Source organism: Hylobates moloch, unplaced genomic scaffold (genome assembly GCF_009828535.3).
Source record: "Hylobates moloch isolate HMO894 unplaced genomic scaffold, HMol_V3 SCAFFOLD_11, whole genome shotgun sequence".
NCBI classification, from domain to species: Eukaryota; Metazoa; Chordata; class Mammalia; order Primates; family Hylobatidae; genus Hylobates; species Hylobates moloch.
In genome coordinates this window covers 15,242,310-15,265,453 of record NW_026652286.1, presented here as the reverse complement: position 1 = coordinate 15,265,453, position 23,144 = coordinate 15,242,310, and the positions used below count along the sequence as shown (strand labels likewise).

Here is a 23,144-nt window from a genome sequence, read left to right as displayed (position 1 = left end):
TCTAGAAATTGCTAGCTGGCTTCTTCAGGACTGACAATCATCACTTTTATTCATTACCCAGTGAATGTTTTTAAATTCTTGAATAGTTTTGGACAAGTATATAGAATATCTACTTAATCAAGACATTAATTTTATTCATCTATACTCTAACAAAGATTTCAACTTTTTAGTATAGTTAACCTAGAATATAAATTTCAGGTTTTTGAAGGACTTTTTAAAAGTCCAATCATTCTCTCTACAACATCTCCACCAAGTGGTTGTTCAGCCTAGGTTTGAACACCTCCAATCAGTATCATCTTTAAACACTTTTTCAAGATGGAAGAATTAATGAATTATTCCAATGGTTACAGAAAGGTTATCTGAATTAAGAAAAATGCCCTAGGTCTGGTCATCAGAAGGTTACTGGTAACTCCAAGAACATTCTCAGCAAAATAGTGAAGGCAGAAACCAGAATGCAAAAAGACTAGGAATAAGTCATGAAGAGGGGAGGCAGAATGTAATTTTCCCAAAAATATTTACTGTAAATATCAACATACAAATTAGAAAATATCAATATAATTTTAAGGTTACCTTCTATAATTATTTCCTCTATAAATGAGCCTTCTTTTTTTTCTTCTTTTTCTCTGTATTCAGTATCTGGACAAAAATTCTCCATATTTTCTTCCCTTATTTCTTGCTCAGTATTATATTTCTGTATAATGGTGTTTTCTGATTTTTCAGTTGACATTTCACTGTTTTCATTATTTACTTCTGGAACATTCTAGTGTAAAATGGAAGAGATTCTTTTAAAAACATTGTTTACAAGTACAAAACATTTGAGCAAATGTGATAAATGTGGAATCTGTGTTTCAGTTCAACCATTCAGCAATTTCTATTTGAAAGTCAAATGATTTTTTAGTAAGTTTAATATACCATACCCTTTATAACAATATCACTTTACATTCATTTTATATAGTTTATCATATTTAAGCAAAATGGAGACCTTCATACATTTTCAAACATGCATACCACATTATTATATAATACCACGTTATATGTAATAGAAGAACCACCCCATTATTAAAAACAAGATAGACATGGCAGGCAAACTGTTTTGAGCAGTAGTTTATTTTTTTAAGAGATGAGTTCTTGCTATGTTGCCCAGGCTGGAGTGCAGTGGCTATTCACAGGTGCGATCATAGTGCATGACAAGCCTCAAAATTCTAGGCCCACACTATCCTCCTGCCTCAGCCTCCTAAGTAACTGGGACTACAGGTGCTCACCACCATGCCAGGTGAAGCAGTATTTTTATGTATCTTTTAAACAGCGAATCAGTCCAACATGCTTTTTCTTCCCCTATATATTGAGCATATGTTACATGTGAAACACTGTACTAGGCTTTGGGATACAATGATGAACAAAATACAGTCCCTGTCCTCAAAAAACTTACAGTCTGGTATGAAGATAAGAAAATACGTAACAGGCAACTTTAATAGTATGTGGTAAGTGCTCTCATAGGGATAAATTAAGGTTACTATGGGCACATGCAGGAATAGTCCTGTCCCTGCTTTGGGGAGTCAAGGAAGGTTTCTTGGAGAAGGTGTTAGCTAAACATACCTGAAGTATGATATGGAGTCAGATGGGGATAAGGAGGCACTCCAGAAAGAATAAATGGCATATAGTGATACTTAAGAGCAAGTAAGATTAAGAGTATATTTATGGAAATATGAGTGATTTCGTTTGGCTAGAGCTTACATGCAGGGAGAAGAATGAAGATAAATGAGGCTTGAGGTAAGCTGGGCCTAGGTCATTAAGGGCCTAACATTGCATGTTAAGGAGTTTTAACTCTACCAGGAAGACACTGAGAAGTCACTGAAGGGTTTTAAACAAGGAATGAATAACATGATCTGACTGGAAAGACCATTTTGGCTACAGTACAAAAAAAAAATGGACTAACGTTTTCAAAACTTCATTGATGGAAACCAGCAAAGAGAAATATGTTTTGTAACTCAATAGGCACATCAAACAGTACCTACTATTATACACTCTAATGTTTTCTATGCCATTTCATTTCATTTTAAAAAGAATTCTGGTCACAACCCACCAAACTAATTTCCATGAACCACTGATAAGTTGCACCTAGAAGTCTGAAAAACACTAAATTAAAGGGAGAGAACACACGGGGCAGAGTGATACATCAGAAGAGTGCTGCAGCAGTCCAGGTGATATCAGTAAAGACGAAGAGCTGTGAACCCATTGGTGATTTATGGAACTAAAGTTAATAGGACTTGGTCAATGATTGGATGTGAAGGCTGAGGGAGAAGGTGAGTCAAGACTGACTCCCGTAGTTCAGATTAGGTAAGTAGATGACTGGTGGATGTCATTCCTTGAGCGAGAAAACAGGAGTAGTAGTAGATTTGGAGGAAAATATGAGTTCAGTTTGAACTTACTGAGTATGAAGAGTTAGTAATACATTAAAGTGGTCATATCTAATAAACCTGTATTTCTTTTGTCTTTTAAATAATTCCAACTTTTATTTTAGATTAAGGGTATACATGTGCAGGTTGGTTACATGGCTATATTGCATGATGCTGAGGTTTGGGGTATGACTGATCCCATCACTCAGGTAGTGGGCATAGTACTCAACAGTTTTTCAACCATTGTCTTCTTCCCTCCCTACCTCTTCTAGTAGTCCCCAGGATCTATTGTTGCTATCTTTGTGTTCATGAGTACCCAATGTTTAGTTCCAACTTGTAAGAAAATTGGTCTTTGGTTTTCTGTTCCCATGTTAATTTGCTTCGGATAATGGCCTCCAGCTTCATCCATGTTGCTGCAAAGGACATGACTGTGTTCTTTTTTTATGGCTGTGTAGTATTCCATGGTGTATATGTACCACATTTTCTTTATCCAATCCACTGTTGATGGGCACCTAGGTTGATTCCATGGTCTTTGCTATTGTGAACAGTGCTGCAATGAACATAAAAGTACATGTGTCTTTTTGGTAGAGCGATTTATTTTCTTTTGGCTATATACCTGGTAATAGCTTTGCTGGGTCAAATCGTAGTTCTGTTTGAAGTTCTTTGAGCAATCTTTCCAGAGTGGCTGAAGTAATTTACATTCCCAACAGTGTATAAGTTTTCCCTTTTCTCTGCAGCCTCGTTGGCATCTGTTGTTTTTGACTTTATTTTTTATTTATTATTTTTTTTTGAGACAAAGTCTCACTTTGTCACCCAGGCTGGAGTGCAGTGGTGCAATCTCAGCTCACTGCAACCTCCGCCTCCTGGGTTCAAGCAATTCTCCTGCCTCAGCCTCCCAAGTAGTTGGGAGTACAGGAATGTGCTGCTGTGCCCAGATAATTTTTTACTTTTAGTAGAGATGGGGTTTCACTATGTTGGCCAACCTGGTCTTGAACTCCTGACCTCAGGTGATCTACTCGTCTCGGCCTCCAAATGTGCTGGGATTACAGGCATGAGCCACCGCACCCAGCCTCTTCTTTTTTTAATAGTCATTCCGACTGGTGTGAGATGTTATCTCTTTGTGGTGTTGATTTGCATTTCTCTGATGATTAGTGATGTTGAACATTTCTTCATATTTGTTGGCTGCTCATATGTCTTCTTTTGAGAGGTATCTGTTCATGTCTTTTGTCCACTTTTTAAATAGGTTATTTGTTTATTGCTTGTTCAATTGTTTTAGATTCTGGATATTAGACCTCTGTCAGATACGTTGTTTGCATGGGTTGTCTATTTACTCTATTGATTGTTTTTTTTTGTTTTTTTTTTACTGTGCAGAAGCTCTTTAGTTTAATTATGCTCGACTTGTCAATTTTTGTTTTTGTTGCAGTTGCTTTTGAGAACTTAGTCAAAAATTCTTTCCCAAGGCCAATATCCAGAATGGTGTTTGCTGAGTTTTCTTTTAGGATTCTAATGCACATTTAGATGTATGGGAAAATTGGCCTAATAAATGCTATAAATGTAGATTTCAAAATCATTGGCAGATAGATGACAACCAAAAATATACAAGTTGGACTGGGTGAAATGGCTCATGCCTGTAATCCCAGTGTTTTGGGAGGCTGAGATGAGAGGATTACTTGAGGCCAGGAGTTTGAGACCAGCCTGGGCCACATAACAAGACCCCATCTCGATGAAATATTTTTAAAAATTAGCTGGGTGTGGTGGCAGACACCTGTAGTCCTAACTACTTGGGAAGCGGGGACAGGAGGAGTGATTAAGCTCAGGAGTTTGAGGCTGCAGTGAGCTATGATTGTGCCACTGCACTCCAGCCTGGGTGACAGAGGGAGACCCTGTTGAAGAAAGAAGGAGAAGGAATAAGAAAGGAGGAGAATGAGGAAGAGGAGCAGAAGGAGAAGGAGGAGATGAAGAATGAGCAGAAGGAGAAGGAGGAGATGAAGAAGGAGGAGGTGAAGAAGGAGAAGGAGAAGGAGGAAGAGGAGGAAAAGTAGAAGGGAAGGAGAAGGAGGAGGGGGAGGGGAAGAGGGGGAGGGGAAGGGAGGGAGGGGAAGGGGAGGAGAAGAAATACACTGCTTACAGAGAGTGTATTTTGAGAAGAAAAGAAAACAAAGCATAAAATGCTGATGAAAATCTCCAAGGGAGAGGCAAAGAGAGAGAAAATTGTAAAACAGATTGAGAAAAACAGTAAAACTCAGTGGTTTACAACAGCAAACATCCCACAGTTTCAATGGGTCAGGAATTCAGGAGTGGTTGGCTTGATGGTTCTGACTCAGCATCTCTTTTGAGGTTCCAATCAAGTTATCATCTACAGCTCCATCATGTGAAGCCTTCACTGTTGCTGGAAGAGTCTCACTCATATTGCTGGCAGTTGGTGCCAGCTGTTGGCTCGGGTGCCTAAATTCTCTTCCAGGTGGTGTTTATCATCCAGGACCTCTCTTCACAGGATAGCTTAGACTTCTTTTCATTATGGTTGAGAGGGTGGGAGAAGGATAAACACACATGCACCCAAGACAGAAACCACAGTTTTCTTATAATGTAATCTTAGAAGTGACATTGTATCACCTGGCTAACACCATGAAACCCCGTCTCTACTAAAAATACAAAAAAAATTAGCCAGGCGTGGTGGCGGGCACCTGTAATCCCACCTACTTGGGAGGCTGAGGCAGGAGAATGGCATGAACCTGGGAGGCGGAGCTTGCAGTGAGCCGAGATCGTGCCACTGCACTCCAGCCTGGGCGACAGAGTGAGACTCCGTCTCAAAAAAAAAAAGAAGTGACATTGTATCACTTCTGTTATATTTCATTCATTAAAACCAAGTCATTAATCCAGCTCACACTCAAGTGGAGGGGATTACAAAACAGCAATGAGTAACAGGAGGTGGGAATCACTTTAGGCCATTTTAGAGGCTGCCTACAACAATATTTAAACTCTGTGAGGCTGTTTTCTCATCTATAACAAAAATGCTGTAAAGACAAAATCAATATGCAAAAAACACAAGCATTCCTATATGCCAACAATAGACAAGCAGAGAGCCAAATCATGAATGAACTCCCATTCACAACTGCCACAAAGATAATAAAATACCTAGGAATACAGCTAAGGAGATGTGAAGGACCTCTTCAAGAACTACAAACCACCACTCAAGCAAATAAGAGAGGACACAAACAAATTGGAAAACATCCCATCCTCATTGATAGAAAGAATCAATATAGTGAAAATGGCCATACTGCCCAAAGTAATTTATAGATTCAATGCTATTCCCATCAAACTACCACTGACTTTCTTCACAGAATTAGAAAAAACTACTTTAAAATGCATATGGAACCAAAAAGGAGCCAGTATACAGGACAATCCTAAGCAAAAAGAACAAAGCTGGAGGCATCATGCTACCTGACTTCAAACTATACTACAAAGCAACAGTAACCAAAACAACTTGGTATTGGTACCAAAACAGACATACAGAACAATGGAACAGAATAGAGAGCTCAGAAATAAGACCACACATCTACAGCCATCTGATCTTCGACAAACCTGACAAAAACAAGCAATGGGGCAAAGATTCCCTGTTTAATAAATGGTGCTGGGAAAAATGGCTGGCCATATGCAGAAAACTGAAACTGGACCCCTTCCTTACACCTTATACAAAAATTAATTCAAGATAGATCAAATACTTAAGTGCAAAACCCAAAACCATAAAAACCCTATAAGAAAACCTACCCAATACCATTCAGGACATAGGCATGGGCAAAGATTTTATGATGAAATCACCAAAAGCAATTGCAACAAAAGCCATGGGATCTAATTAAACTAAAAAGCTTCTGCACAGCAAAAGAAACTATCATCAGAACGAACAGGCAACCTACAGAATGGGAGAAAATTTTTGCAATCTATCCACCTGACAAAGGGCTAATATCTAGAATTTGCACGGAACTTAAACAAATTTACAAGAAAAAACCAACCCCATCAAAAAGTGGGCAAAGGATCTAGAACCAGAAATACCATTTGACTCAGCAATTCCATTACTGGGTATATACGCAAAGGAATGTAATTTATTCTATTACAAAGATACATGCACATGTATGTTTATTGCAGCACTATTCGTAATAGCAAAGACACGGAACCAATCCAAATGTCCATCAATGATAGACTGGATAAAGAAAATGTGGTAGATATACACCATGTAATACAATGCAGCCATAAAAAGGAATGAGATCATGTCCTTTACAAGGACATAGATGAAACTAGAAGCCATCATCCTCAGCAAACTAACACAGGAACAGAAAACCAAATACCGCATGTTCTTACTCATAAGTGGGAGTTGAACAATGAGAACACATGGACACAGGAAGGGGAACAACACACACTGGGGCCTGTCCGGGTTGGGGGCAGCAAGGGAAGGGAGAGCATCAGGACAAATAGCTAATGCATGCGGGGCTTAAAACCTAGGTGACGGGTTGATAGGTGTAGCAAACCACCATGGCACACGTATAACTATGTAACAAACCTGCACATTCTCCACATGTATCCTGGAACTTAAATAAAATTGAAAAAAAAAAAGAAAGAAAGAACCTCTAGGACACAGCTCACTTGGGCAGGGTGGGGGAAATGCTGTAAAGATTAAATTATGTATATAATACACATAGTGCATAGGTGCTCAATTAATGGTATAACTATTATAATAGTTATCATTCTTACCACCATAAAAAAAGTGGCCTGAGAGGTAAAGAAAAAAAATCAGATGAACAAAATATAATAGAAGAAAAGGAAAAGATAATTCAAGAAAGACATAGTATCAAATGCTTCAAAGGGACTGAAAAATGTAATATCCAAAGGGACTGGATGTAATGTCCATTTTATTTTATTTTATTTTTAATTTATTTTTATTTTTTGAGATGGAGTTTCGCTCTTTCACCCAGGATGGAGTGCAGTGGTGCAATCTCAGCTCATTGTAAACTCTGCCTTCCGGTTTCAAGCGATTCTCCTGCCTCAGCCTCCTGAGTAGCTGGGATTACAGGCGTGCCACCACATCTGGCTGATTTTTGTATTTTTAGTAGAGACAGGGTTTCACCATGTTGGCCAGGCTGCTCTTGAACTCCTGACCTCATGATCCACCTGCCTCGGGCTTTCAAAGTGCTGAGATTACAGGCGTGAGCCACCGCACCCGGCCATAATATCCATTTTATGGAGCAGAGAGGCAAAGCCAGACTGCCCTATGTTTTTGTTTGTTTACTTGTTTTGTGACAGGGTCTCCCTCGGTCCTCCAGACTGGAGTACATTGGTGTGATCATGGCTCACGGTAGTCTCAGCTTCTCGGGTTCAAGTGCTCCTCTTACCTCCCTAGTAGCTGGGACCACCAGTGTGCACCGCCATGCCCGCTAATTTTTAAAAAAATTTTGTAGAGACAAGGGTCTCACTATGTTCTCCAGACTGGTCTTGAACTCCTGCACTCAAGCAATTCACCTGCCTTGGCCCCCCAAAGTGCTGGAATTACATGCATGAGCCACCATGCCCAGCCCAGATTGCCCTATGTTGAAGGATGAATTGGAAGTAAGAAAGCAAAAAGTATGAGTTTAAACCAATCTTTCAAGAAACTTGACTCTACAAAGAAGACTTTACTTAGGGTATTTAGAAATGGGTGTGAAATCAAAAAGTTTTTTTGTTGTTCGTTTACTTTTTAAAATGGGAGGGACTTAAGCATGTTTAATTGCAAATGGGAATATATAAACTAAAACAAAAGGAATATAACTGATAAACATATAAAATATGTTTAATAAAACAAAAAATACAAAGTACAACTGACAAAGTATTAAGAAGGCTAGAGAAGACAGGTACTCATACATGGTTGGTAGGACTATAAACTGGTACAACCTTTCCGGAAAGCAATCTGACAATATGTGTCAAAAATTATAAGTGAGAGGGCCAGGCGCTCATGCCTGTAATCCCAGTATTTTGGGAGACCGAGGTGGGCAGATCACAAGGTCAGGAGATCGAGACCATCCTGGCTAATAAGGTGAAACCCCGTTATCTACTAAAATACAAAAAAAAAAAAAAAAAAATTAGCCAGGCGTGGTGGCACGTGCCTGTAGTCCCAGCTACCCGGGAGGCCGAGGCAGGAGAATTGCTTAAACCCAGGAGGCGGAGGTTGCAGTAAGCTGAGATGGTGCTGTTACACTCCAGCCTGAGAGCAAGACTCCATCTCCAAAAAAAAAAAAAAAAAAAAATTATAAGTGAGAAAGCTCTTTGACCCAGCAATACCATTTCTTGAAGTTTATCCTAAAGAAATAGTCACAAACATACACAAAGATATTTGTACAAGGATGCCCAATAGGGAAGTGGATAGACTAATTATGGCACGTCCTAGTCACACAATGGAAATTGTGATGTAGATCTATTTTTATGGACTTAGAAACATATCCACTATTTAGTAAAATTTTTTAGCAGTTCCTCAAAAAGTTAAATACAGAATTACCATTCCTCAAGGATCCAGAACTAGAAATACCATTTGACCCAGCGATTCCATTACTAGGTATATACCCAAAGGATTATAAATCATGTTACTATAAAGACACATGCACACGTATGTTTGTTGTGGCACTATTCACAATAGCAAAGACTCGGAACGAACCCAAATATCCATCAATGACAGACTGGATTAAGAAAATGTGGCACATATACATCATGGAATACTATGCAGCCATTAAAAAGCAGGAGTTCTTGTCCTTTGTAGGGGCATGGATGAAGGTGGAAACCATCATTCTGAGCAAACTATCGCAAGGACAGAAAACCAAACACCGCATGTTCTCACTCAGGTGGGAATTGAACAATGAGAACACTTGGACACAGGTGATGTTGAATTGATCCCTTTACCATTATGTAATGGCCTTCTTTGTCCCTTTTAATCTTTGTTGGTTTAAAGTCTGTTTTATCAGAGACTAGGATTGCAACTCCTGCCTTTTTTTGTTTTCCATTTGCTTGGTAGATCTTCCTCCATCCCTTTATTTTGAACCTATGTGTGTGTCTCTGCATGTAAGATGGGTTTCCTGAATATGGCACACTAATGGGTCTTGACTCTTTATCCAATTTGCCAGTCTGTGTCTTTTAATTGGAGCATTTAGCCCATTTATATTTAAGGTTAATATTGTTATGTGTCAATTTGATCCTGTCATTATGATGTTAGCTGGTTATTTTGCTTGTTAGTTGATGCAGTTTCTTCCTAGCCTCGATGGTCTTTACAATTTGGCATGTTTTTGCAGTGGCTGGTACTGGTTGTTCCTTCCCATGTTCAGTGCTTCCTTCAGGAGCTCTTTTAGGGCAGGCCTGGTGGTGACAAAATCTCTTAGCATTTGCTTGTCTGTAAAGTATTTTATTTCTCCTTCAGTTATGAAGCTTAGTTTGGCTGGATATGAAATTCTGAGTTGAAAATTCTTTAACAATGTTGAATATTGGCCCCCACTCTCTTCTGGCTTGTACAGTGATCAAGTGGGCTTTATCCCTGGGATGCAAGGCTGGTTCAACATATGCAAATCAATAAACGTAATCCAGCATATAAACAGAACCAACGACAAAAACCACATGATTATCTCAATAGATGCAGAAAAGGCCTTTGACAAAATTCAACAACCCTTCATGCTAAAAACTCTCAGTAAATTAGGTATTGATGGGACGTATCTCAAACTAATAAGAGCCATCTATGTCAAACCCACAGCCAATATCATACTGAATGGGCAAAAACTGGAAGCATTCCCTTTGAAAACTGGCACAAGACAGGGATGCCCTCTCTCACCCCTCCTATTCAACATAGTGTTGGAAGTTCTGGCCAGGGCAATCAGGCAGGAGAAGGAAATAAAGGGTATTCAATAAGGAAAAGAGGAAGTCAAATTGTCCCTGTTTGCAGATGACATGATTGTATATCTAGAAAACCCCATTGTCTCAGCCCAAAATCTCCTTAAGCTGATAGGCAAATTCAGCAAAGTCTCAGGATACAAAATCAATGTGCAAAAATCACAAGCATTCTTATACACCAATAACAGACAAAGAGAGCCAAATCATGAGTGAACTCCCATTCACAATTGCTTCAAAAAGAATAAAATACCTAGGAATCCAACTTACAAAGGATGTGAAGGATCTCTTCAAGGAGAACTACAAACCACTGCTCAATGAAATAAAAGAGGATACAAACAAATGGAAGAACATTCCATGCTCATGGATAGGAAGAATCAATATCGTGAGAATGGCCATACTGCCCAAGGTAATTTATAGATTCAATGCCTTCCCCATGAAGCTACCAATGACTTTCTTCACAGAATTGGAAAAAAACTACTTTAAAGTTCATATGGAACCAAAAAAGAGCCCACATTGCCAAGTCAATCCTAAGCCAAAAGAACAAAGCTGGAGGCATCACGCTACCTGACTTCAAACTATGCTACAAGGCTACAGTAACCAAAACAGCATGGTACTGGTACCAAAACAGAGATATAGACCAATGGAACAGAACAGAGCCCTCAGAAATAATGCTGCATATCTACAACTATCTGATCTTTGACAAACCTGACAAAAAGAAATGGGGAAAGGATTCCCTATTTAATAAATGGTGCTGGGAAAACTGGCTAGCCACATGTAGAAAGCTGAAACTGGATCCCTTCCTTACACCTTATACAAAAATTAATTCAAGATGGATTAAAGACTTAAATGTTAGAGCTAAAACCATAAAAACTCTAGAAGAAAGCCTAGGCAATACCATTCAGGACATAGGCATGGGCAAGGACTTCATGTCTAAAACACCAAAAGCAATGGCAACAAAAGCCAAAATTGATAAATGGGATCTAATTAAACTAAAGAGCTTCTGCACAGCAAAAGAAACTGCCATCAGAGTGAACAGGCAACCTACAGAATGGGAGAAAATTTTTGCAATCTACTCATCTGACAAAGGGCTAATATCCAGAATCTACAATGAACTCAAACAAATTTACAAGAAAAAAGCAAACAACCCCATCAACAAGTGGGCGAAGGATAGGAACAGACACTTCTCAAAAGAAGACATTTATGCAGCCAACAGACACATGAAAAAATGCTCATCATCACTGGCTATCAGAGAAATGCAAATCAAAACCACAGTGAGGTACCATCTTACACCAGTTAGAATGGCGATCATTAAAAAGTCAGGAAACAACAGGTGCTGGAGAGGATGTGGAGAAATAAGAACACTTTTACACTGTTGGTGGGACTGTAAACTAGTTCAACCATAGTGGAAGTCAGTGTGGCGATTCCTCAGGGATCTAGTACTAGAAATACCATTTGACCCAGTCATCCCATTACTGGGTATATACCCAAAGGATTATAAAGCATGCTGCTATAAAGACACATGCACACGTATGTTTATTGCAGCACTATTCACAATAGCAAAGACTTGGAACCAACCCAAATGTCCATCAATGAGAGACTGGATTAAGAAAATGTGGCACATATACACCATGGAATACTATGCAGTCATAAAAAAGGGTGAGTTCACATCCTTTGTAGGGACATGGATGAAGCTGGAAACCATCATTCTCAGCAAACTATTGTAAGGACAAAAAACCAAACATCACGTGTTCTCACTCATAGGTGGAAATTGAACAATGAGAACACATGGACACAGGAAGGGGAACATCACACACCGGGGCCTGTTGTGGGGTGAGGGGAGGGGGGAGGGATAGCATTAGGAGATATACCTAATGTTAAATGACGAGTTAATGGGTGCAGCACACCAACATGGCACATGTATACATATGTAACAAACCTGCACGTTGTGCACATGTACCCTAAAAATTAAAGTATAATAAAAAAATAAAAATATCTGCTTTAAGAACTAATTACAGAGCTCTTTAAAAATAGTATACTTCCCTAGAACGTATATTGTATGATCTTTAAAATTTAGACTTCCAGCCTTACTAGAGTACTTGACTTGCCTTCTCACTGTAAATTACTAGAAAACTAGATATAGTGTATGAAACAACAGTTTTTAGACAATGAACTACAAACAGGGAAAATTGTGTTCTCTGAGAGAAAGAGGAAAAAGTGAGATGAACCCTATGATTACTCAGGCTTACTGCCTAGACACTTTCTACACCATAGCACAAGAAAGGGGCACTCTTGCAAAGCAAGATGGTCTGAGCTGGGAAGACAAACATCAGAATTTAGAGAGGCTAAACTGGCTGTAATTTGTGAGGCAATGCAGTGAAGATGAAGGAGCTACCCAGAAAAAGAGCTCCCCAGAAAAAGAGCTCCAGACATTTGCTGTTTAATCTGTTGCTGGATATTAAGTTGGACGTGTGAGGAGTAAAAGTCCATGAAGACTTGCAGGGGAGCCACAAGCTGAGCAATTTCCAGAGCTCCCACAGGTCTAGGTAAACTCTGAGTTCCAATGAGCCAGAGAGGAATGAACTTACTGAATACCTGGGACATTTTGTAGAGACCCCAGCAGGATCATGCCTTTCTAGTAGGTATGAAGTAGCCGTATAGTTAAGGGCTATTCTAGATGCTTCCGTAAGTTTAAAAATAAGCCTCAAAATGATGAAGCTTATCAGCAACTTAACCTCCTGCGAAACTTCAACATTCTTGAAATAAAGATAGCAAAGTCTAGCAATCAGCAATGTAAAATTCAAAATGTTCTAATACAATAAAAATTTACTAGACAGGGAGAGAAGCAGGAAAATGTTACCTGTTATGTCACTATTTATAACGTAATAAAAACAAATACAGAAATGACAGAGATAATAGAATTAGCAAAGGAACTTTAAAACAGCTATTACAAATGTTCAAGGATTTAAAGGACAATGATATGAACATAATGAAGAGAAAAATTGTAAATCCCAAAAGAAAAAAACGAACCAAATGGAAATTTTAGAGATGAAACTTACAGTAAATAAAATTAAAAACTCACTGAATAGGCTTAATAGCAGATTAGACATTTTAAAAGGAAATATAAATGAACTTCAGGACATAACAGAAACAATCCTAACTGAAGCAGAGAGGGAAAAAAAGACTGAAAAAATATGCAGTAGAGCCTCAGTAACCTGTGGGACAATATTAAGCAGTCTAACATGTGTAACTGAAGTCCCAGAAAGTAGACGAGGGGGACAGGAAAAAAAATTGAAGAAATGACCAAAACTTCTCCAAATTTAATGAAAACTATATATAGCCAAGAAATTCAATAAATTCCAAGCAAGATATGCACCAAGCAAACCATACAAGGTACATCATAATCAAACTGCTTGAAAACAGACATGAAGGAAAAATCTTAAAAGCTGTCAGAGATACAGACACTTTTTTTTTTTTTTTTTTTGAGGCAGAGTTTTGCTCTTGTTGCCCAGGCTGAAGTGGCGCGATCTCGGCTCACCGCAACCTCCGCCTCCCGGGTTCAAGCGATTCTCCTGCCTCAGCCTATCGAGTAGCTGGGATTACAGGCATGCGCCACCATGCCCGCAAATTTTTGTATTTTTAGTAGAGACGGGGTTTCACTGTGTTAGCCAGGATGGTCTCGATCTCCTGACCTCATGATCTGCCCGCCTTGGCCTCCCAAAGTGCTGGTACAGGCGTGAGCCACCACACCCAGCTGATATAAAGACACTTATAAAGATGGGTTATAAATATAAGAATTGTCATAGACCTCTTGCCAGAAGCAATGCAAGCAAAAAAAAAAAAAAAATGGAATGGCATCTTAAAATTAACGAAAGAAAAATTATCTAGAATTTTATATCCAGTGAAAATATTCTTTAAAATTAAGGAGAAATAAACCACCTTTTCAGACAAACAAAAAAGTGAAAATATTCTTTAAAATTAAGGAGAAATAAACCACCTTTTCAGACAAACAAAAAAGCCGGAGAGAACTCCAGCAGATATGCAAAAAAAAAAAAAAAAAAAAAAAAAAAACGTTAAAAGGAAGTTCTTCAGGTTGAAGAAATACACCAGGTGGACACGTGGATCTAAACAAAGGAATAAAGAGTGACAGAAATGGTAAATGTGGTGGTGAATATAAAAGATACTTTATCTCATTTTTAATTTTCTTTGTCAGGTAATCCTTTGAAATAAATAATATATGGTAGGTTTTATAACATATAGAAGTAAAATGTATGATAACACCACAAAGGACAGGAAGGAGAAAATGATAATGTAGTATTGCAAGTTTCTTACCTTATCATAAACTTTGGTATAATATTATTGGAAAGTATACATGATAAATTAAACTGTAGAACAAGGATTGGCAAACTACAGTCAAATGGCCAAATGCAGCCTGCTGCCTGCTTTTTTGTTTGTTTGTTTGTTTTGTTTTGTTTTGTGGGGAAGGGGAAGGGAGATGGAGTCTCGCTCTGTTGCCCAGGCTGGAGTGCAGTGGTGGATCTCAGCTCACTGCAACCTCCACCTCCTGGGTTCAAGTGATTCTCCTGCCTCAGCCTCTCAAGTAGCTGAGATCACAGGCGCACGTCACCACACCTGCCTAATTTTTGTATTTTGGTAGAGATGGGGTTTCACCATGTTGGTCAGGCTGGTCTCGAACTCCTCACTTCAAGTGATCCACTTGGCTCAACCTCCCAAAGTGCTGGGATTACAGGCATCAGCCACCGCACCCAGCTGTTTTTGTAAATATAATTTTATTGGTACATAACCACGCCCACTTCTGAATGTACTTAATGCCACTGAACTATACACATAAAAATGGTTAAAATAGCAAACAATATGTACATTTTACTACAGTAACAAAATACAATCAACAGTTCTTAAAAAAGAGAACATTAAAGATTTCCTCATGTTATAATTCAACATAAGAAAATGCAATATGACTACTCCCATAAAAAAGTAACAAGATGAAAAAGATATATAATACAAATGTTAATCAAAAGATGAACTAGCTATATTATTATCAGATAAAACACACCTTAAGACAAGAGATATTACTAGGATAAATATGGATATTTCATAATGATAAAAAGGTCAATCAGGAAATCAGAACAATAAATGTGTCATAACAATCATAAATCATATAGCTAATAACAGGACTTACAAACACATGAAGCAAAGCCTGACTGAACTGAAAAGAGGAATAAGTTCACAGTTATGATTAAAGATTTCAATATTCTTCTCCCACTAACTGATAGAACACACACACACATACATACACAATCTGTAAGGATAGAGAAGACTTGGACAATACCAACCAACTTGATCTAATTGCCATTTATAAAACATTCCACCAACCAACAGCAGAACACACATTCTCTTCAACAGCACATGAAATATTCACCAAGATAGATAATACACTTGGCCAAAAAATAGGTCTTAGTACATTTAAAAGGATTAAAGTCTTACCTAGAATGTTCCCTGACAAAAACCAAATTAAATTTGAAATCATTAATAGGAAGATATTTGGAATTTTCTCAAATGTTTGGAAATTAAACAACATATTTCCAATGGGTGATACTCATACCCATGGGTCAGAGGAGACACCACAAGAAAAATCCTAAAATATTTTGAGCCTGGGCAACATGGTGAAACCTCATCAAGAAAAGGAAAGGAAGGGAAGGAAGGAAAGAAAGGAAGGAAGGAAGGAAGGAAGGAAGGAAGGAAGGAAGGAAGGAAGGAAGGAAGGAAGGAGGAAGGAAGGAAGGAAGGAAGGAAGGAAGGAAGGAAGGAAGGAAGGGAAGGAAAGCAAGGAAAGGAAGGTAGGGACGGAGGGAGGGAAGGAAGGAAGGAATGAGAGAAAGAGGGGGAGAGAGAAGGAAGGAAGGAGAAAGAAAGACAAAAAGAAAGAAAAGAAAAGAAAAAAGAGAGAGGGAGGGGAAGGGAAGGGAGGGAAAGAAAAGAAGGAAGGCAAGGAAAGAAGGGAAGGAAGGAAGGAAAGGAAAGAAGGGAAGGAAAGAAGGAAAGAAGGAAGGAAAGGGAAGGGAAGGAAGGGAAGGGAAGGAAGGGAAGGGAAGGAATGAAGGGAAGGAAAGAAGGAAAGGAAAGGAAAGAAGGAAAGGAAAGGGAAGGGAAGGAAGGGAAGGAAGGAAAGGAAGGAAAGAAGAAAGTTAGAAGCAAGCTAGCTGGTGTGGTGGTGTGCACCCATAGTCAGGCTGAGGTGGGAGGATTGCTTGAGCCTGGCAGATTGAGGCTGCAGTGAGGTGTGATCACACCACTACACTCCAGCCTGGGTGACAGAGCAAGATCCTGCCTTTCTTTCGATAGACATATAGGCAGGCAGGCAGATAGATAGACAGACATAGAGATATATAAATGGGGTTTTGCCATGCTGTCCATGCTCAAAAATTTTAAGATTTCTCTTGTGAGGTTTTCTCTGACCCATGGATATGGGTATGAGTATGATCCACTGGAAATATGTTGTTAAATTTCCAAACATTTGAGAATTTTCCAAATATATTTCTGTTAGTGACTTCAAATTTAATTTAGTTGTGGTCAGGGAACATTCTAGGTAAGACTTTAATCCTTTTCAATGTACTAAGACTTATTTTTTGGCCAAGTATAGTGCCTATCTTGGTGAATATTTCATGTGCTGCTGAAGAGAATGTGTGTTCTGCTGTTGGTTCTGCTGCTGGTGGAAGGTTTATTTTTGTTGTTTGTTTTCTTTGAGACAGAGTCTCACTCTGTAGCCCAAGCTGGGGTGCAGTGGTGCCATCTTGCCTCACTGCAACCTCTGCCTCCGAGGCTCAAGCAATTCTCGTGCCTCTGCCTCTCGAGTAGCTGGGACTACAGGCGTGTGCCACCATGCCTGGCTAATTTTTCCTATTTTAATAGGAACATGCTTTTGCCACGTTGCCCAGGGTGGTCTCGAACTCCTGAGCTCAGGCGATCCACCCGCCTCAGCCTCCCAAAGTGCTGGGATTACAGGTGTGAGCCACCATGCCCGGCCAGTTGGTGGAATGTTTTATAAATGTCAATTAGGTCAAGTTGGTTGGTATTGTCCAAGTCTTCTCTATCCTTACCGATTGTGTGTGTGTATGTGTGTATACTTGTTCTATCAATTAGTGGGAGAAGAATGTTAAAATATTTCATTACAACTGTGAATTTATCTTTCTTTTTTCAGTTTTGTCAGTTTTTGCTTCACGTTTATATGTGTGTGCGTACGTTGTGTATACTTTACTAAATATATATATATATTTATATATATATATAGTTTAACTGAATGAAAATGAAAAAACTACCTATCATAATTTGTGGGATGGAACCAAAGCAGTGCTAAGAGGAAATGTTATAGCTTTAAGTGCTTATATTAGAAAAGAAGAAAGATAAATAATCTATGCTTCAAGCTTAAGCAGCTAGAAGAAAACCAAATTAAACCCAAAGTAAGCAGAGTAAAGGAAATAAGAAAATTAATAGCAAAAATCCATGAAATAGCAAATAAATAAACATGGGAGAGAAATGAATGAAACCAAAACCTGTTTTTTGTTTGTTATTTTTTTTCCTGAGACGGAGTCTCACTCTGTTGCCAGGCTGGAGTGCAGTGGCACGATCTCGGCTCACTGCAATCTCTGCCTCCCAGGTTCAAGGGATTCCCCTGCCTCAGCCTCCCAAGTGAGCCACTGCACCTGGCCCAAAACCTGGTTCTTTGAAAAGATCAATAAAACTGAAAACTTCTAACTTAAATGATCAAGAAAAACAGAGAGCGAGAAAGAGAAGATACAAATTACGAATATCAAGAATGACAGAGGGGCATCAATTTGATCCTAGAGGACTATAATAATAGGAGAATATTATGAGCAACCCTAGCCAATAAATTTGACAACTTATGAAAAGGACAAGTTCTTTGAAAGATAAAAATTACCCCAACTGGCTCTTTCGGGGTCCCACAACACCCCAAATCAGATTCATTAGGAGGACTCATAGGACTCAATATATACCCATACACATGGCTAATATTTATTATAGAGAAATAATACAAAGAAAAATAGGTAAAGGAAAAGGCACACGAGTTGCAGTCTGGAGGAAACCAGACTTCCAAAGGTCATCTTCTAGTAGAGTCACATAAGACAAGCTTAACTCCTACAGCATTGAATTGTGACAACATATGTGAATTGCTGTCTACCAGGGAAGCTCATTAGAGACTCAGCGCCCAAAGTATTTTGGGGGAGGTTGCTGTTCATGCAGGTACCCTCTATGTAGCATGTGCCAAAATTCTAGAATCCCAGAAAGAAAGCAGTTGTTCAGAACAAACCACATTGTTTGTACTAACAGTTTAGGTACAGTGAGCCACTCTTGTCAGGAAATGGTGAGAATCCTCCCAAAATTCAAGTTTCCAGGCATCAGCCAGGGGCCAACTTTACTAAGAGGTCTTTCTAAGTACAGCATTCACAGGGGTGCTATGTTAACTCTTTCCTGCACACCAACATAAGAAGAAATGAGAATCTGAATAGCCCTGTAAATAATTTAAATACCGAATTTGTTATTTAAAATATTCCCACCAAGAAAGTCTACATAGCTCCACTGGTAAATTCGACCAAACATTCAATAAAGAAATCATACCAACTCTATACATTGAAAGGAATATATTCCAACTGAGTTTACTTGACCAGTATTACTCTTGACGCAAAAACCAGTTCAAATATTGCAAAGAAAAAACAAACAAAACTTACATTCCTCATCAATACAAAATCCTTAACAAAGCACTAGCAATTTAAGTCCAGCCATATATAATAAGGATAATATATTATGATCAACTCAAGTTTATCCCAGGGATGCAGATTAACATCTGGAAATCAATTGATATAATTAATATGAAAAGAATTTTTAAAAACCCAATCATCTTAATAGACACAGAAAAAAGCATTTGACAAAATTTAATGTCCATTCATGATAAAAACTCATTTGTGATAAAAGCTCAGCAAACCAGATATGAAAGGAAACTTTCTCAAACTGATAAAGAGTATAAACAAAAACATATAGCTAAAATGATAAGAAATGGTGAAAGACTAGTCTCCATTTAAGATAGAAATATGGCAAGCATGCCCACTCTCACAATTGTTATTCAACATTAGATTAGAGGGTCCTAGCTAGTGCATAAATTGAGAAAAAGAAAAAGCATACAGCTTTTCAGAAAGAAAGTAAAACTGTCTTAAACTTGCAGACAGCATGATCATATATTATAGAAACCCCCAAAGTTCAACGAAAACAACTATTATAACAATAACTTAATTTAAAAATGAGGTCAATATACAAAAACCAATTGTACTTCTAAGCTGGGCATGGCAGTTCACCCCTGTAATCCCAGCTACTCAGGAGCCTGAAGTGGGAGCATCACTTGAGCCCAGGAGTTCATGTACAGCCTGGACAACATAGTAAGACCTTGTCTTGAAAAAATGTACTTCTATATATGAGCAATGAACAATCATAAAAATTTTAGGTACTGTTTACATTAGGATCCCAAGACATAAAATATCCAGGAATAAATTTAACCTAAAATTTCCAAGACCTATATGATAAAAACTACAAAACATTTCTGAGAGACATTTTAAAATATCCAAATAAATGGAAGCTATACCATGTTCATTGACTGGAAGACTCAATGCCAAATAAAACCCCACACACTTTTAAAACAGAAATTGAGACACTGATTCTAAAAGTGATAAGAAAATATAGGACTTAGAATAGAAAAAAGTTTTTTTGGAAAAAGAACAATATTGAAGGACTTAGCTACATTTTATAGCTTCTTTAAAAGCTACATTAATAAAGACTGTGTTGTATTGGCTTAAGTATAGACATATCATCAATGGATCATAATAAAGAGTCGAGAAATAGACCCACATATATTTGATCAACTGATTTTCAAAGAAAGTACTAAGGTACAATGGGAGAGAAAATAGTATTTTCAACAAATATTTGTGCTGGGACAATTGGAAATTCATATACAAAAATGACCGTCAATCCTTATGTCATACTGTATACAAAAATTAACTAAAAATGGATTAGAGACCACATGCATATACTCATTTTTTTAAAGTTGAGAAACTTAATGTATAAAACAGGGATAAAAATCATAGTGACAGCCTTAATTTCTTTGATAGTTTGTACCCCACAACATACTTAAATTTTACCTGAAACTTTTTGTCTTCCTCAAACGTTTTTTGATTGCATAATTTGTTATAATGTTCTTGTAACTTAATATGAGTTTCTTTAAGGGATGATAATTCATTTTTAATCTTATTAATTTCTCCATTAAGTTCTTCAGCCTATTATAAAAAAGGAACCAGAATAAACAAGTATATCAAGTATATAAATATGTTTCGTCTGAAAATATTTCATTAACAACAGTTTCAGGAAATAGTCAAAGAATCAAAACAATCACAAAGTCATTACTAATATTAAGAGCCACCATTTATTGAATTGGGCTGACTACTTAATAAGCATAATTGCATACTCATCAAAACCCTGTGAGGTATTATTATGCCCAATTTACAGGTAAGAAATGTGAGGCTCACGGAAGTTAAGTAATTGTCCCAGATCAAGTAGACACAAAATGGCAGTGAGGATTTAATTCCAAAGCTAAATCTGAGGACTGTGTCCTTAATGACAATATTAAACTACCTCTTGGTCTCATAAAAAAATTTATTCAAATTCATAAAAAACAAAAAAATTAAATTCATAAATGAGACATAATAAGACATAACTAGACTTTCACTCCCTATAAAATTTCATAAACTTTATTTTGGGGGAAAGGAGTACTCTCACAGAAGCCTCAAATATGAGACAAGGTAAGTTCCACTGGGGAGAAAAATATCCTTTTGTCATGGAAAAGTATATTTATGGTTTTATAAAAGTTTAAAAGTTTCTTATAAAAGTTTCCCTTGAACAATTTTAAAACTCCTACCACAAATTCCACTAGTGCTTGTAATATTCCTTATTATAAATACTATAATTACTATTCCTAATATTTTTATAATTAATATTCCTCTACAAAGCCCTATATAGAGGCCAATAGATGTAAACTCATGTTACTTTGTTCATTTCATATATTTTTAATCATCTTTAAATCTATCTCTGCAAGGTATTTCTTTTCCAAGGCTAAACTCTCCAGGTGTTCTTCATTCCTTCCTCTCCTGTCTTCCTAAGTCCTAATTCTAGGAATTTTCTCTTTTCTTCTGTCTATTCTCAATCTCTCACACTACATCAGCATCTTCTCGTCAGCCTACAAATATGCTCTACTCACATTCCTAATATTTTTCCTCCTTGATTCAGTTCCTCTGTCTGTCCTACTTTTTCTTTCTTTTTTTTTTTTTTTTTTGAGAAGGAGTCTCACTCTGTCGCCCAAGCTGGAGTGCAGTAGCGTGATCTTGGCTCACTGCAACCTCTGCCTCCTGGGTTCAAGCGAGTCTTCTGCCTCAGCCTCCCAAGCAGCTGGGCTTTCAGGCTTCCACCACCACCAGCTAATTTTTGTGTTTTTAGTACAGACAGGGTTTCACTATGTTGGCCAGGCTGGTCTCGAACCCCTGACCTTGTGATCCACCCGCCTCGGCCTCCCAAAGTGCTGGGATTACAGGCATGAGCCACCGAGCCTGGCCCTGTCTTTCTCATTTCTTAAAATAAAGTCTATACTTGCTACTTTCAAATTCTAACCTCCCATCACTCCTTAATAGCCTGACTTCTGCCCTCATTGTTCTACTGTTTTCTCAAATATCACCTGCAAATTAGCAAAAGGATTTTTTCCAAGTCTCACATCATTTAATAGCTCTGTAGCATTTGACCATGTTGACTACTCTGTTCTTGAAACAGCTTCCTTTCTTGACTTCCATGCTAGTACTCTCTCTTTATCCTCCTACCTTTCTTACTGGCTCCCTCTCCCCTCCTGCCCCCAAACACACACACACACACACACACACACACACACACACACACACACCCCTCTCCCATCTCTCTCTCTCTCACACACACACACACCCCTCTCCTCTCTCTCTCTCACACACACACACCACTCACAAAATGTTGGCTTTTCCCAAGGTTCTTTCTTCTTTTTTCTTGGCTCCTGGGATAAGAAACCCAAGGTTCTTTCTTCTTAAGCACTCTTCCTTCAAGTGTTCCACTCTTTCCACAGATTATCTTATTTCACCTATATGCTAATAAATCTTAAATCTATATCTCCTCCCCAACCTCTCTCCTAGGAGTAGATTAACATCTCCAAATGGATAGTATGCACTTCAAGCTAGATGTCCTGAAAGCACCATAAATTCTACAGTTCTCAAATTAAACTCATTATTTTCATCCACAAAATCTGCTTCTCCTTTTACATTCCTTAAGCTAGTTAATGATATTATCATTCTATGAGTTATACCAACCTGAGAATATTTGATGTCTTTTCCCCTCCCAATATCCATTATATATAAAATGTCACTAACCATACCAAGTCTACTTCCAAAATTCATCCTGTATCTATCCCTCTTCATTGTTGTACTGTCATAATTCACACACTCATAGGTTCATGATTAGATTATTACAACATTCTTTTTATTGATTTCTTTCCACACAGCCATCCTCCGTACTGTTGTAAGAATTATTTTTCTAAAACACAATCTGCCCGTGTCACTTATTTGTTTTAAACCCTTCAATGGCTTCCCATTACTTAAATTCTAATCTCCTAGTAAGGAAGTCTTCAAAAGCTGATCTCAACCTATATTCCAATGTCACATTTCACACATCCCATTTTTAATTCAGAGCAGACTATTCATGGTCCTTGAA

General features: G+C 38.0%; 1 protein-coding gene across 3 annotated transcripts in view; it reads right to left on the bottom strand.

Moving 5' to 3' along the window:
• CCDC73 (coiled-coil domain containing 73) overlaps positions 1-23,144 on the bottom strand; it is a 180,291-nt gene that overhangs the window by 12,860 nt on the left and 144,287 nt on the right. For all 3 annotated transcript variants that reach the window (XM_058446414.1, XM_058446417.1, XM_058446416.1), the window contains 2 exons: positions 20,510-20,644; positions 571-760 (listed from right to left, as the gene is read on the bottom strand). In XM_058446414.1, the coding sequence (XP_058302397.1) occupies positions 571-760; positions 20,510-20,644 (325 nt within the window). The remainder of the gene's footprint in view (positions 1-570; positions 761-20,509; positions 20,645-23,144) is intronic.